This window comes from Equus caballus, chromosome 23, assembly GCF_041296265.1.
Source record: "Equus caballus isolate H_3958 breed thoroughbred chromosome 23, TB-T2T, whole genome shotgun sequence".
Lineage (NCBI taxonomy): Eukaryota > Metazoa > Chordata > Mammalia > Perissodactyla > Equidae > Equus > Equus caballus.
Window position 1 is genome coordinate 27,011,841 of NC_091706.1, and position 14,292 is coordinate 27,026,132.

The 14,292-nt window shown below is 38.7% G+C and overlaps 1 protein-coding gene across 1 annotated transcript in view; it reads left to right on the forward strand.

Annotated features, from left to right (window-relative positions):
• The window catches only part of GNAQ (G protein subunit alpha q), a 294,496-nt gene that overhangs the window by 187,644 nt on the left and 92,560 nt on the right, over positions 1–14,292 (forward strand). Inside the window, exon 3 of the mRNA XM_023627175.2 lies at positions 10,845–10,999. Coding sequence (XP_023482943.1) covers positions 10,845–10,999 — 155 coding nt within the window. The remainder of the gene's footprint in view (positions 1–10,844; positions 11,000–14,292) is intronic.

Genomic DNA, 14,292 nt, shown 5'->3' on the forward strand with positions numbered 1-14,292 from the left:
AGCTGAGCAGTGTTGCCATGGTGGTCTGAAAGCTTTTGCTTCAATGGTTTTATCATTTATTGTTTGGTTTAAATCTGTTACTATTTGTCTTATTGTTTGTAAGGCTTTTATTTTGCAGTGAATCCTTTTGGCCATCCTTTTTTTTAAAAATCCTGAAAATGCATGTTTAACAAAAAGTTAAATACTGAATTTTTGTTTCTCAAGAAAGTCAGCAATAATGTGTAACTTGTACAAAATTATTTGTCAGTATTTAGCATCCACCATTGTAGCCGTAGTGATCTTCACCGCACAAAATTCAAAAGATACAGATCTGCTGAAAAAGTATCAGCCTCTACTTCAGAAGTTATCTGCTATTTTCAGACGATTGTGCTCAAAGGTGACACTTTAGCAGCTGCAGAAGATGCATTTTTGTATCACTCGGTGAAGCATCACTTTTCATTTAGACCAAGTGACTTTCCTTCCAAGTTAATTTGGCTCATTTTTTATTCCAGGTTTTCTTATGCATGTACAAAAAAATGAAGCAATAGCTGTTAATCTGTTAACTCCCGTAGCAGAAGAAAATTTTTGCAAACAATTGATGGTTTGATTTTTTTCCCTTCTTTAATTCATGGAATCAAGGTGAAGCTTTTCAAGGTTCATTCTGATAAAGTGAAATGTCTATCATTATTTTGAATACTATGGTAAATGCTTTTGCTTCTTTAAAAAGGGTTGAAAATAAAAATGTTTTGTGATAATGTTGTGAATATAGTTCTTGATGGAGCACGGTGTCGTGGTAAAACATTTATTACATTAAGAAGCCTGTGGAGCAAAAATGTACTTGGAATTAGTTATGACTTACACATAAATCATAACTGTGTCCAAACAAGCTGTGGTGATCTACCAATCATGAGTTTTGTCTCCTAAAAGTATTTGTGAAAGGATAATATTATGAACTGATAGAAAAAGGTAGTGCCTATGAAAATATTTGAACTGAAATATTTACGTTTTTGCATTTTAGAAAATAATAGAGTTAAGAATACCTTCCATTTGCAGAATTTCTTTTGGGCTTACCAAGTATTTTAGCCCCCAGAAGAGAGAATATTTCTGAATTAAAAATATTAAGATCTATATAAAAGGACCCAGTTGAAAATGTTAACAATTTCAAATTTACTAACCTAAAGTGGTTAATGAAATTTTGAAGAATATTGCAGGCAGTTTTATGAAATAGTGAAATATATAATATTTCCATATTGAAAAAAATGTAGTCTTCTGAAAAATGTCAGGGACATGGTCTTAGAAACAGATATGGCTAAGAACACTACTAAAGCACATGAAAGTACCAAGGAAAAGTCCGGCTCGTTTTTGGATTTTTTTTTTTAACTTTACACAAATATAAGAAAGTTTTATTTTTTAAAATGTTTTAAAACCAATATAATAAAACTCATTTGTTGGTCCATAAATATTTCGAAGATGTATAACGTTAATTTTTTTTTTTTTTTTTTGGTGAGAAAGAGTGTCCTTGAGCTAACATCTGTGCCAATCTTCCTCTATTTTGTATGTGGGATGCCACAACAGCATGGCCTGACAACTGGCGTGTAAGTCTGAGCCCGGGATCCAAACCCATGAACCTCAGGCCACCAAAGCAGAACATGCAAACTTAACCACTGCACCACCAGGCCAGCCCCCCAACTTTTTACAGTTGATTCTTACCTGTAACCTTCCTTAAATTTGGGTCCTTACTCCAAGTGACAAATTATGTAACTTACTATTTACAAAAAAGAACCCTGGTAAGATAGGGGTTCTATTTCCCTTTCCCTCTTCCTACTCAGATTCTAAATGTTTCATTAGCCTTCTTTATGGAGTAAGCAGACACCATTGCTGTTGTCCTTTTTTACATTCTTACTGTTGGAACCGATTCTTGCTCTCTGAGTTGAAGGAGTATTTAAACAAGTGTTCTGAGAGGCTTCTTTTCTTACACGAGATTCTGGGACTGTGAGCCTTTCACTTTCAGTTCTCCTGAACACAGTGTGTGAAGCGGCGCTGGTCAGGTTTCACAGTGGACGCGCCCCAGAAAGATGACATCCTGTTGCGCAGGACTGGCGTTCCCAGGCGCATCTGGGCCTCCCTTCATTAAGGAACTCGTCTGTATTCTTTCAGCTTTGTTTGAAAGTCTACCAAGCTGAGCAGGGAAATCTTCTTTATCTGTTTTTCCTGTTGTCAAACAAAATAAAATCCCCAACCGGTGCAGCATACTACTCTGGTTAATAAAATTGCAGGAGCACAGACATTGCAAAGGGCTAAGATGATTAGGTTTTTTCTGAGATGTAATATCAGGAAATGAACCACATGCAAAATGTGATCTCAGAAATGAACATGTTGTGAATTCTTAAAGCAGGCATTTGCCTGTTATTCTGGAGTTGGGGAAAATCAGCCAATTGAATGTTTTGCTTGTGTAAAATCAACCCTTAGATGGTTGTTGGGAGTCTCAGTCTCCAGTCATTGTTTTTCAAAATGTGATCCATGAGGGGCCGGCCCCTCGCCTGTCTGGGTGAGTTCACGAGCTGCCCTTCAGTGGCCCAGGGTTTCGCCAGTTCGGATCCTGGGCGCGGACATGGCACCACTCATCAGGCCATGTTGAGGCAGCATCCCACATGCCACAACTAGAAAGACCCACAACTAAAATACATGACTGTGTACTGGGGGGCTTTGGGAAGAAGAAGGGGACAAAAAAAGAATCTTTCAAAATGTGATCCATGAGATCACCAGTCTCATCAACTGATCTGAGGAGGAAAAAGCTGCCACTGTCAGACAAGTTTGGGAAATACAAGGTATCTCCACTCTGCCTTGTGCTTGTGGATTCCTAGCACCGTTTCAATTTTAAAGGTTCTAAGTTTTACAGTATAGACACCTGTTTAACTTTTATAACCATCATTCTTTACAGTTAGCTGATTTTGACTTCAGAATTTATTTTTTAAATAAACAGCCATTAAAATCCCAAATACCTAATGTTCTTCAAATATTTTTTGAAAGCAGTGATAAAAGTATACCTAATTATTTTGAATCTTAATAAATATGCATATAATTAAAAGAATCTCCCTTTCTTATTTCTTTTATCACTATGACTTTGAATAAACTCTTTGAAAATAAATTTTTGTATTCATAATGTCTATATATGCTCATACTATGATATTACCATCATAATCATGAAGGTAAGAAGCATTTCAAAGACTACAAAATTTTACATTGCATCCCAAGATTTTACAGACCTGAGGGCAAGATTGTTTGTAATGGAACCACATAATTACATCAGTCAACACACTCTTTGGAACTGCTTTGTATATGTTACGCCATGCTGCATCAAGCGTCTGACCTACAGTGTCATGATACTCATGATTATGACATGGCAGACAGACATGAAAAGGAAAACTAAATAGAACAGTAATTACATGGAGTTTATAGTGGTAGAGCCAAGAAAGAGAACTGACTTCTTTAAAAGAAAAAGAATACTTTAAACAATAAAGGAGGAGTATTTCCTCCACTGAAGAAGGAATCCACTGTGTTAGAATAAGCTAATACAGCCTAGAGTGAAGCAGAACCAAAGAAAGAAATATGTTTCCAGCAAGTGTTTTTTAGGAAAAGTAATATGTCTCGTAGTGGTTGATTGCCTTGACGAATACCTTAATGGAGATTAAAAATAAAAATCTAATAGAAGAGCAAATTTAATAATGGGATAAATCTATTTGTAAAATCTTAAAGAAAGTAGAACAATATGCGACAGTTTAATAAACTTATGTCATATTTTGTCATCTGGAACATTTTATTTAACATAAATTCTCTGCTTTATCATTGTCTAGTGCATTGCCTGACATACGGTAGATAAGTCTTTCCTGAAATAATTAATAATTATTAATGGTAATTTTGAGATGCCATAAGATTTCATAGAATTATAATACTTATACTAAGCATTTTACTTTTCCTAACAGCCCTACACTAAATTATTTTCCCCATTTTATAGTTGAGGGAGCTGAGGTTTGGGAAGGTTGAGTGACAGGGCTGGTGTGTGAATTGTGATTAAAGCCCAGTTTGGTGTCAAGCTGTGGTTCAAATTCTTCCTCTTTGCTACTCTGGTTCTCTGGATTACTCAGTGACAGATTGAATGGCTTCCATCTGATACCAGGGTGGAGTGGGATGTGGCCGCTTAGCAAAGGAGAATCAGTAGATGCCTTGCTCCGAAGGATTCCACACGGAGGATTTAGAATTTTTCATCCGGGCCTTCAGAAGGCTGAGTTGTGTAGTAATTGGTAATTTTGCAGAGCCACAAGTTGAATCATAAGTGTGGAGAGGCCGTTCTGTGGGAGTGAGTCACCCTGCTGTGTGAACCCAGCGGCAGCTCAGTGTGACTTGGCTGTTCTTTGTCATTTATGCAGTAATGCTCATGAAAAGATGCAGCAACAACAGCTGTTGCTGTATGTATAATGCACCTTAATGAAGGTCGTCTGTTCAAGTTGTGATGAAGTCAGAGAAGATGCAGTGGTTTCAGAAGTGATAGTTCTTGTCCAAGTTTTCTGTAGGAAATTTTATTCTAAGGGGTCCTTGCAAATGTGAGGACTCAGAGATCCAATATCCAGTATGACTTCTAGAATGTTATTTCATATTTGAGCAAATTAAGGCTTGGTGACTGGCCAAGAGCACACAGAAGCTAGTGGATGTGTGCACCATGGTTTATGTTTTCTGTGCTATTTTTGTTTTCTTTTGCCTTTTAAGTAACTAGTAGCTGTAGGTGTTGGGCTCTGCCTTTACGTGTTGTACATGCATCTGTCCTTTAACCTTCTAAGATAAGTGCTCTTATTTAATTTAACAGATTAGGTTTAGAGATGTTAAATAGCTTGCCCAAAGTCATGCTCAACTAGTACAGGGTGGAGGTGGAATTATGGCACAGCGTTCAACTCCCAGGGTCCATCATTTTACTCTGTACTTCTGTTGAACAAAACAAAAGTCTAGAGTATTTTTTTTCACAGTTTATTTAGAAGTCTGCAATTTTTTCTTTAGAGTCAAATGCCAAAAAGGGAATAAGCACCAAGGAAAAAGAAGAATGAGAAGATGTGAGCCTCAGTTCAGTATTAAAGCCAACTCGGACAGTGGTTCAGACTTTTTCTAAATCAGAGGTCCTCTGTGTGTATTGGGCATCCCTTCAAACAGAGCAGGCCTAATGAGCTGAATATTTGTGTCTAAGAGCTTTAACAAATGTGGAAGTTACCATTTGGTTTTCTGCTTCTGGAGTGTAGGAACCGGAATAGGTGTGACATTCCAGCCTAAAGCCACCCTGAGCTGTTAATGAGTTTTTGAAAATCCTTCCAAAGTGACTATAAGATCTTTTTTATTTCATCTGAAGGCCTGGCCTTCTCTGGGCAAGGTAAGACCCACTGTGGTGGGAACTCACTTCTTCCTTCCCTTTGCCAAAGCGACCATGGAAATATCAACACGGCTAAGATTTACCTGAATTTTATGACCACCGAATCACGAAACAAGACATTACCACATTGGCACATCCTGTGGTTTCCATGTGGTCTTTCCCTAGAATTCTGCCAGAGTTCCTAAGAGTAGCTACTTAGTTCTCACAATGTTCCCTCTAAGGCTTGCCACCAGCTTGCTAAGAATACTGAAAGCTAGCATTCATCATTAAACGTTTCCATCCAGTGTGCTCAACTGTAACTTAAAAGGAAATAGAATTATATCTTATATTTTGTTTAGGTGATTGACCCATGCCTGCTTTGCTTTTCTGTGCACAATGTTCAAAATAAAAAGGGTAATCAATTGTAATTGTTATTTATATTATAAGAAATGGCTTCTTTCCTTTTCATCATAGTCTTTTTTCATTAGCGATTGTTTAGTTTTGCATGATGACTTGGGATTTTTACGACTATTCACGTTTGACATTTGGACAAATAGAAAAGGATCTAATTTATATTCCTATTCTAACATACTAAAAAATATTCTTTCCACGTACAAGAATATTTTTCACACAAAAAATGAGAGGATTGCACTTTCATTGAGGACATTTATATAGGCAGTTTTAAAATTCTATGTGTATTTTGTAAAATGTTGTCATACTTCTAAGTAACTTAGAGAACTTCAGATGAAGGCTCTTACAGAAATGCAAATTGTGGTTGATTATATTTGAATGTCATTTTCCAAAACAGCAAGGAGGGAATTAAACAACGAAGCTTAGGAGACAGTAAAAATGACTTAGAAATTCTGACCCAGTTGAAGGCAAAGCAGTGATCTGTGTGTTTTTTGAGGGCAGTATGTTTTCGTAGATAGTGGAGGTTGACTTCTGAGTTATGGTTCATAGCTGAGACTAATATTATAGCTTTCACTGTGAGGTTAATTTGAATTAAGAGTCGGCATTAAACTTCCTCACTAGACTGATCTTTTCACAGTTAAAAGCAAGTGCCATGTTTATTTTGTCCCCCCAGCCTTTGTTCATCTATTCCTCCTCCTTGGAAGTGTCACGCGTCTTCATCTCCACCTGCCAGCTAAATCCTGTCTGCTCTCTGACACCTTGTTTGACCTCCTCTGTCTGTACTGAGTTGTACTTGCTCAGTCCCCATGTAGCATAGCTCTTGTGCAGACCTAACCATGTTCTGCCCTGTATTGTCAGGCACTCTTGGAAATGGTGAGGTCTTGTTTCAATAAATGATATTATGTGCTCCTACAGGGACAGCGTCGTAACTCCTTGGTGCTCTATGCATTGTAAATGTATTCATTATATATTTACAGTCATACAGTTTATGGCTAGGTGAAACCTTAGAGAAAGGATTCAGTCCAATTGTGTCGTCTTACGAACAAGGAAAACGAAGTTATAAAGAGGTAAAGCAGTTTCTCCTAAGGGCTATGGCTACTTAGTGTTAGGGGTAAAGCCAGGACTAGAAGTTGGATGTCCTGATTTCCAGATTAGTACAATTTCCACTCTTCCTTCCTTGCATCCTTCATTCAACAAATATTTATTGCGCATCTGCTGGGTGGCTAGCATTCTGCTAGGCCCTGATACTGCAGGGTTGAGCCTGTCTTGGAACTTATGCTTGATCAGGGTGGAAGATAGTAACAAGTATCACACAAATAGATGTGCACCAGCTATTGAGATAAGTGCTGTTAAAGATTATGTACTTCTGTGAGGGTAGGTAATGGAAGATTTCCTTGAGAAACTGACTTTGACTTATAAGACCTGGCATTGTGTTTATATGTACTTTTGAATGCAATTAAATTAGACAAATATTTGTCGTCTGCTCGCTCTGTGTTGGGCCTCAAAAGAAATTAGAGTCAGTAAACTACAGCTCCTTCCCTCGATGTATAGTCTAGAAGAGGGATAAGTCAAGATGTAACTATTAACATTAAGCAAAATGTAGAAGTTCCAAGGTTCAAAGGATGCAAAGATCACATTTTTTGGAGAGGAGGAAAATCAGTAATAACTTCCAATAAGAGACGGCATATGATACAGCCCCTGAACAACGGCTAAAGAAGGAACGAAAAGACGATGGAAGGCATTCCAGATGTAAGAAAAAGCAAGCAGAGATAGACCAAGATAGGAAATTATAGGAGTTTTCCAGCAGTAGAAAGTGGTCTCATTTTACAGGAGCAGGCTCTTCATGGAAAGTTACATCTAGACACTGCTGAGAACGTTGTCTTTATTTAAATGCCCTTACAGTCAACTGAAATTAAGGATGGAAATGCAATATTTCTTCCTGTTGCTACTCCTGGAGCACATAATCCTGTACTTTGTTTGGTTGCCATCTATATGGACTGTTCCGCCACCCCAACCCCCCACGGGAACTACGTCTAATTCTCTAGTTGCTAGATTACCTAGCATCTCATTGGGGTCCAATAAACATTTCATCATAACAGTGAAAAGTGTCTGGTATGTTGAAGTTGTTTTCTCTGGCGTAAGCTCACTTCTCTAGAAACAGAAACAGAAATCCTTCCAAATGATATGGTTGGCCTAGTGTAGTGAGTATCAAATTCATTTTTTAAATACTACCTACGCTAACCTATGTCACCATGTAGCTTTTACCCAATTCAGAGAGAAGTCTCAACCATTTCTCCCTATGGATAGTGTAATAGTTTGTCTAAATATTATTGCAGAAAAGTGCTGAAAAATTACTTTTTCATTAGCATGTGCTAACTAATGGCCAGGTTCTGTGCAGGACAGAGTGTTACTGGTCAGGCTTATTAGGGAAGCAAAAGGGGAAGAATCTTTTAGAACAGATGTTGCAAATGAGTAGCCCCCAATCCAACTCTGGCATACATACACTTTATCTTTTATAAGGTTGCCCAGATTTAAAATTAGGGATATTTCACACACAAAAAATCTAGATTTTTGGCTTTCCTTGAAAAATTGGAAAATCTGGCGACCAGAGGCCTACATTACCAATGGCAACAAGTGGTTGGAGCTAAATAGCAGCTGCCCTCTTGAGCTAGGGCACGTGTTTTTCAGTGTGCCACCGTTCCCTATTGCCTATATCCAGCCTCTTTTACTCATTTTAGTGGCTTCCTGGCCTGTAGGAACATCTTTTAATGACCCCTGCTTTGGAGTGACTATTGCCCCTCTGAGCCTCTTCTGTTTAGTTTCCCATGGCAATTCTGTGGCCAGCCAGGCAATTAATGATGATCACAACAACTAGCATCTATTGGGACTTCATAGTTTGCAGTGATTCTCAAACTTTTGCCTGCCTCGGCATCATCCAGAGGGCATCTTAAAACAGATTGCTGAGCCTCGTTTCCAGAGTTGCTGATTCAAAAGTTTTGAGTAGGATGGGAGAATTTGCATTTCTGTCAAATTCCCAGGTGATACTTCTGATGTGTGGACCACCTTTTGAGAATCACTGGCCTGCAGTATTGTAACACAATACAAAGCCACATGAGGCTGGTGAGGCAGTATGTTCCCCACCAGAAAAAAATGCTTGGAAAGGTTAAGCAACTTCCCCGAGGTCGTAAGAAGAAGAGTCAGATTCAAAACCCTGTCTTTAGAGTATATCCAGCAGGAAACCACTGTGTATATCCCCGCTTCTGCCTCCAGCTGCCCTCCAAGATCCACAGAAGCCTCCAGAGAACCCTACAATACAGATGTAGCCACAGGGACTCTAATTTAGGATTATGCCAAGGGTGATCGTTGTCATATCTCAGGATACAAAGAGTTAGAACTTGTTCATATTCAGTGATCAAGGGCAGAAAGGCAGGGGTTGAAACTTGACATTAGACATACCTGCTGAGGTATAAGACATACCTGCTGGGTATGGTGGAGGCGGCCTACACATCCAGTGTTTGGTGCTTGAAGGCAGAGCAGATGGGTCCACTACCCTCCTTGGTATACAGGGGGTTCGGCGTGGACTAATAGGTGCTATGGAGCCAGTGGAGCACAGCACTGGGGATTCATTGTGGGAACCAGTGATATTCTTTCAAAGGGGGAGTCTCATAGGGGACTATGGTTGAGGTAAGCCCATCTGGAGCGGGACTTGGGAACAGGACTCCAGGCTGGTAATATCGCTGGTGGGATAACAAGGCCGATTGCCTGGATGGGGGTCTAGGTACAGAAACCAGCTATAGAGGTGCCTTTTCCAAGATTGGCATCCAGGGCAGAGTTGGGGCTTCTCGGTTATTAGATCTGACTGTCAAGGTCAGAGAAGAACTAGCAGGAAAGGTGATTTCCTCAGTCTCAGGGTTTTGGGCTTCCTAACACTTGATTTAAGTCAAGATTAATCTAATGACATAGGGCTCTTCCTACTTACGGGATGAGAAAGAAGGTTCAGGTTGGGAACCAGACAGGCCCTAACATGGATTAAATGTATTAAAATTCTATCTGCTTAAAACTCTATAAAATGAATAATTAGGTCATCATGTGATCATAATAGCCATTCACTAACCTAATTCAAAAGTTTGTATTTCTCTACAAAATCAAGACTATTCCAATAAATTATCAGCCATCTGCCTCCAATTTCCAAGGTAATTAGTTATATTTGTTTATTTGCATATTTATGTATATGTGCAATTTGCATATATGTTACATCCATGAAGCCTATTTTGATTGGAATTGTTAGGCACTGGTATACTGTGGTTAATTTGAGGGTTGACCATACAACGTTTTGATTTCAATCTTATTAAAAAATCTTTTAAATCTCCTTACCTCTTTCCTGCTAAATGTTGTATAATGAAAATAACAAAGTCTGTTTTTCTTGTTAAAAAATTGAGTGGGATTCTCAATCTGATAATATAGTTAAGGCAGATATAAAGTAAATATTTTGGAAGTTGGGATGTATGGGAAAGGAGAGGGAAGAGTTACAGTTGTTGAAAGTAAATCATTAATATTAGCTGCTGTTCTAGTGGTTTCATACCTATCCCAAAAGAGCCCTCTGGAAACTAATCCTGATTACTTGAGGAGGCTGATTCGGTTTCTGCTAAGATGTAACAGTCCTGGGCTGGCTGTATTACGTATTTGATTATAATAAACTATAAATGGAATAATTATTCCTGTCTTTTTTCCCATTAATAACATTACTTGTTTTAGGATTATGATCATCACCTAAAAGCAGTCACATGTGTAGCATGACATCCTCATTCTTCTGATGGGAGCTGACCACTTTGCTTTCCTCTCTAATCAACTTTAAGTAGTCTCAAGGTTTACTCTAGAGGGAAAAGTTTGGGACTGAGCTCTCTCTGAGAAAAACAAAAATGAAGCATTACTTTATTATAAACGAGTTTGAAAACCAGACTATGAGGAAAGGCCTCAATTTGCACAATGTAATGTGCAAACCAAAAGCAATTTTCAGTGATGGAAAGGATTTTAAAACTGCTGCTTTTTTTTTTTTTAACAGGCTCATGCACAATTAGTTCGAGAAGTTGATGTGGAGAAGGTGTCTGCTTTTGAGAATCCATACGTAGACGCAATAAAGAGTTTATGGAATGATCCTGGAATCCAGGAATGCTATGATAGACGACGAGAATATCAGTTATCTGACTCCACCAAATAGTGAGTATTCATCCTCCTGGATCTTTAGATCTTTCTCTTTACTTTCACATGCAGATGCTCAGCAATGACAACTTCCGCGTTCTGTGCTTTGTGTCTGATTCAAACTGCAGAGTTAGGAAGTGTACATATTAAACTCGTGCCAACCTCATAAAGTTAGACTATACTATAAGGGACTGGCATCTTGAGTCAGGGAGAGTGTTTCTTTTCCTGTTTTCTGTTTGAAAAACAAACTGAAGACTCTAGGAATTTGATTTCAACAACCCGTCTCTTCCCCTAAATTGCAAACAAGTAATTCTCAAACACATACTCCGTTGTGATTTGAAATCTTGTAGTAATAATTTTTAATACAAATTCTGATCTTATTCATGTGCTAGAAAACGCCTACACATACTAAGAACTGCAAACAAATGTGCTTGATTTTGGATTCTAAAACATCAGACTTGCTAGTTTCCGGTTTCCAGATACAGAACCTTGACTGCTTTCTGGGAGCCACTATTATGTTGATGGATAGGTTTGCCTTTGAATGCAAATTGCATGTGAGTCTAATTTTGCATGCATTCCAAAATTATTTTGTGGGCTGTCAATCACAATCATGCATCTTGGGAGAGATTTGCATCCTAGAGAGATTTGTTAGTTCTCTAGATTAAATCTTGCCTAACAGAAAGACAGTAAGGATTTGGCAATCATTGGATTAATGTAATCAATGTAGTCATCAATCTAGATAATCAGGCGTCTGAGAAGTGGATTTTTTGGTAGTATTTAGCCAGATTTCTGTCTACATTAATTATGTTAACCCAGCATTCACCTCTTATGTTGGTTCTGGGCAGACAGAGGAATGGATGGAGAATATTCAGCAGCCTCGGGCCAGTTCATATGATGAAATGACCTGCTGGATAAGAGCAGGCCCATGGCCAAATAAGGAGCCCTGTAGGCTGATTGGGATCACTCAGTAGTACATAGAATATCCAAGAGCTGTTCAGCTCTGTTTTTTCAATAAAGTTGATCATGCTTTTACCCTAGTTCTGGGCATTTGTATAAAATAAGTTAGGATTCAGGTCAGCCACAGGAATGTTGCCTGGTCAAAACAGTTCTTGTATTCTTAAGGTAAATTTGAATTACATAATTCTGGGATTATGCCTGTGTCTATCATATTTTAACTAATGTTAACCTCCTTGTGTGCCTTTGAAATGTGTGCTTTGCTCGTTCCTTGTTTTCTCTGTCCGTCCTCCATGCCTTCACTCACTCTTCCTATTCTCACTCTTTCTCTTCTATCTGCCTGTCTCCCTCTACTCCTCTTCCCTCTCTCCCTCTCTCTCTCCTTCCCTCCCTCCCTCTTTTCCTGTCTCCTGAACTCTTACTATATAAGTTTCTGTGAGTACAGAGATGAAAAAGATGCATTCAGCTCTTGTGTGTTCCAAATTCTACCCCCTCAACCTTTGACCAGCTGTCTTTCTTTACTTCCTGCCCCCTCTGTCCTTCTGTTTCCTTTGCCATTTCAGATTTCATCAGTCTCCCCATGTTGCTGTTCCCTGTTCCTGCTCGTTATGTCTTCTCCTATCTGCCTGTTTACCCGTCCGCCCTCATCTTTGATTCTCTCTGGTTCTCTTTTAACTCCTCTCTCCTTCTCATTTTGCTGTTGTGGTGCCTCTCCTGCCCCTTACTAATGAATAAATCCTCCATTTTAGTTATATTTACCAATGAACCCTCCACCTCTTATCATTTCTAACCACTGTCTTTTTACTTTTATCATAAATTTTGTCTTTCCCTCTCCTCATGTGTCCTTTACCTGTTACCTATAATTATTCTCCCTACACAGATGTCTTGTTATTGGGGCATCAGAGCATCATTGTCTAATAATTATGCGCTCCCTAGGGTTAGGGCTCCCCCTTAGGAAATGGTTTGCCTCCTGCTCCTGGGATAGACCCTTTGAGAAATTCCTGTTTGCACTGAGGACAGCCATTATCAGCTAGTGATTGTGTTCTTGGGACAAAGCTCCCCAACATGGCTGATGAAGCCATGGCCTTCAGTTTTAGATGGGTGGATTCCTAGACAGGTGCTCATTTGTTAGCATGAGAATTGGATGCTGCCACATCTACTTGCTTTAGGGCAAAGAGCTATCGAAGAGAGTTTCTCCAGACTCCTGTTGGTGCTCTGATTCTGGGAAAGCCACTGTAGAATTCTGTTGTACAGGCTGCGTCTACCATAGTAACACGCAAGCTCTTTGGACACATCCCTTATGGTAGACCCAGACAAAGATGTGGGGGCACCTGGGACAGACTGATCTAAACCCTTTCAAATGGTGATTCTTTAAGCAATTCTACTTTCCCTTAAAGGGCCTGGGGAGAAATTGATTTTCTAAACTATATGTATGTGGCTGTATGTATATGCACATACACCAAAATTTTTTTTAACCATATTTTTATGCAGAAGTAATAAAGTATAACTTGTCCTTATACCCACATTTCAGTATGCATCTCTTTTAAAAAATAGGACATTTTCCTATATAGTAAATAATACTATATTACACCTAAAATTAATCATCAATCCTTTTAATCGTTCTACAGTCCTCCGCTGTACCAACTGAGCTATTGAAGGGCTCTCCTTTTGATCGTTCTATACCCTGTTCATATTCAGATTTGCCACATTCTTCCAACGTGTCCTTTAGAGCTGGGCAGTTTTAGGACTGCACATTTTATTTGGTTGTTATGACCATTAAGGCTCTTTAGTACAGTCCTGTTTTGCATTTCATTAGCATAGTGGAGTGACTGGCCTGGATTGGCCTGATTGCCACCTCGTGGTATGATTTAACTTGTTCCTCCGTCTCTTGGATCTACTGTAAACTAGAGGTTACGTTGAAAGACTTGATTAGATTCCAATTAAACTTGAGTAGAGTAGAATGCATTTTAAGTGATATTATGCACTGGTTTACTCATCGTTGGTGAAGTTAAGGTTCACCAGAGTATTAGGGCTCTGGCACCCTCCATTATAAAGTTATATTTTTTCTTCCTGCCACCAAAAGCAATCTGTGTGGTGCTACTTTGTCACTGAGTGATCTCTGGTTCCCAACAACTCTTCACCTAATGGCTTTACTTCCAGTTGATAATTCTTATCTGATTTAATAACACCATTAGGATTTGTAAAAGAATGATTATCTCCTTTTACACTTGGTCTGCATTGGCATTCTTCTGTGAAGTAGGTTTTCTCCTCAACTGGTGCTATTGCGTTATCTTGAAATACATTACCTATTGAAAGGTGTATGTGTGAACCTTTTTGTTATAGTAATTTGTTACATA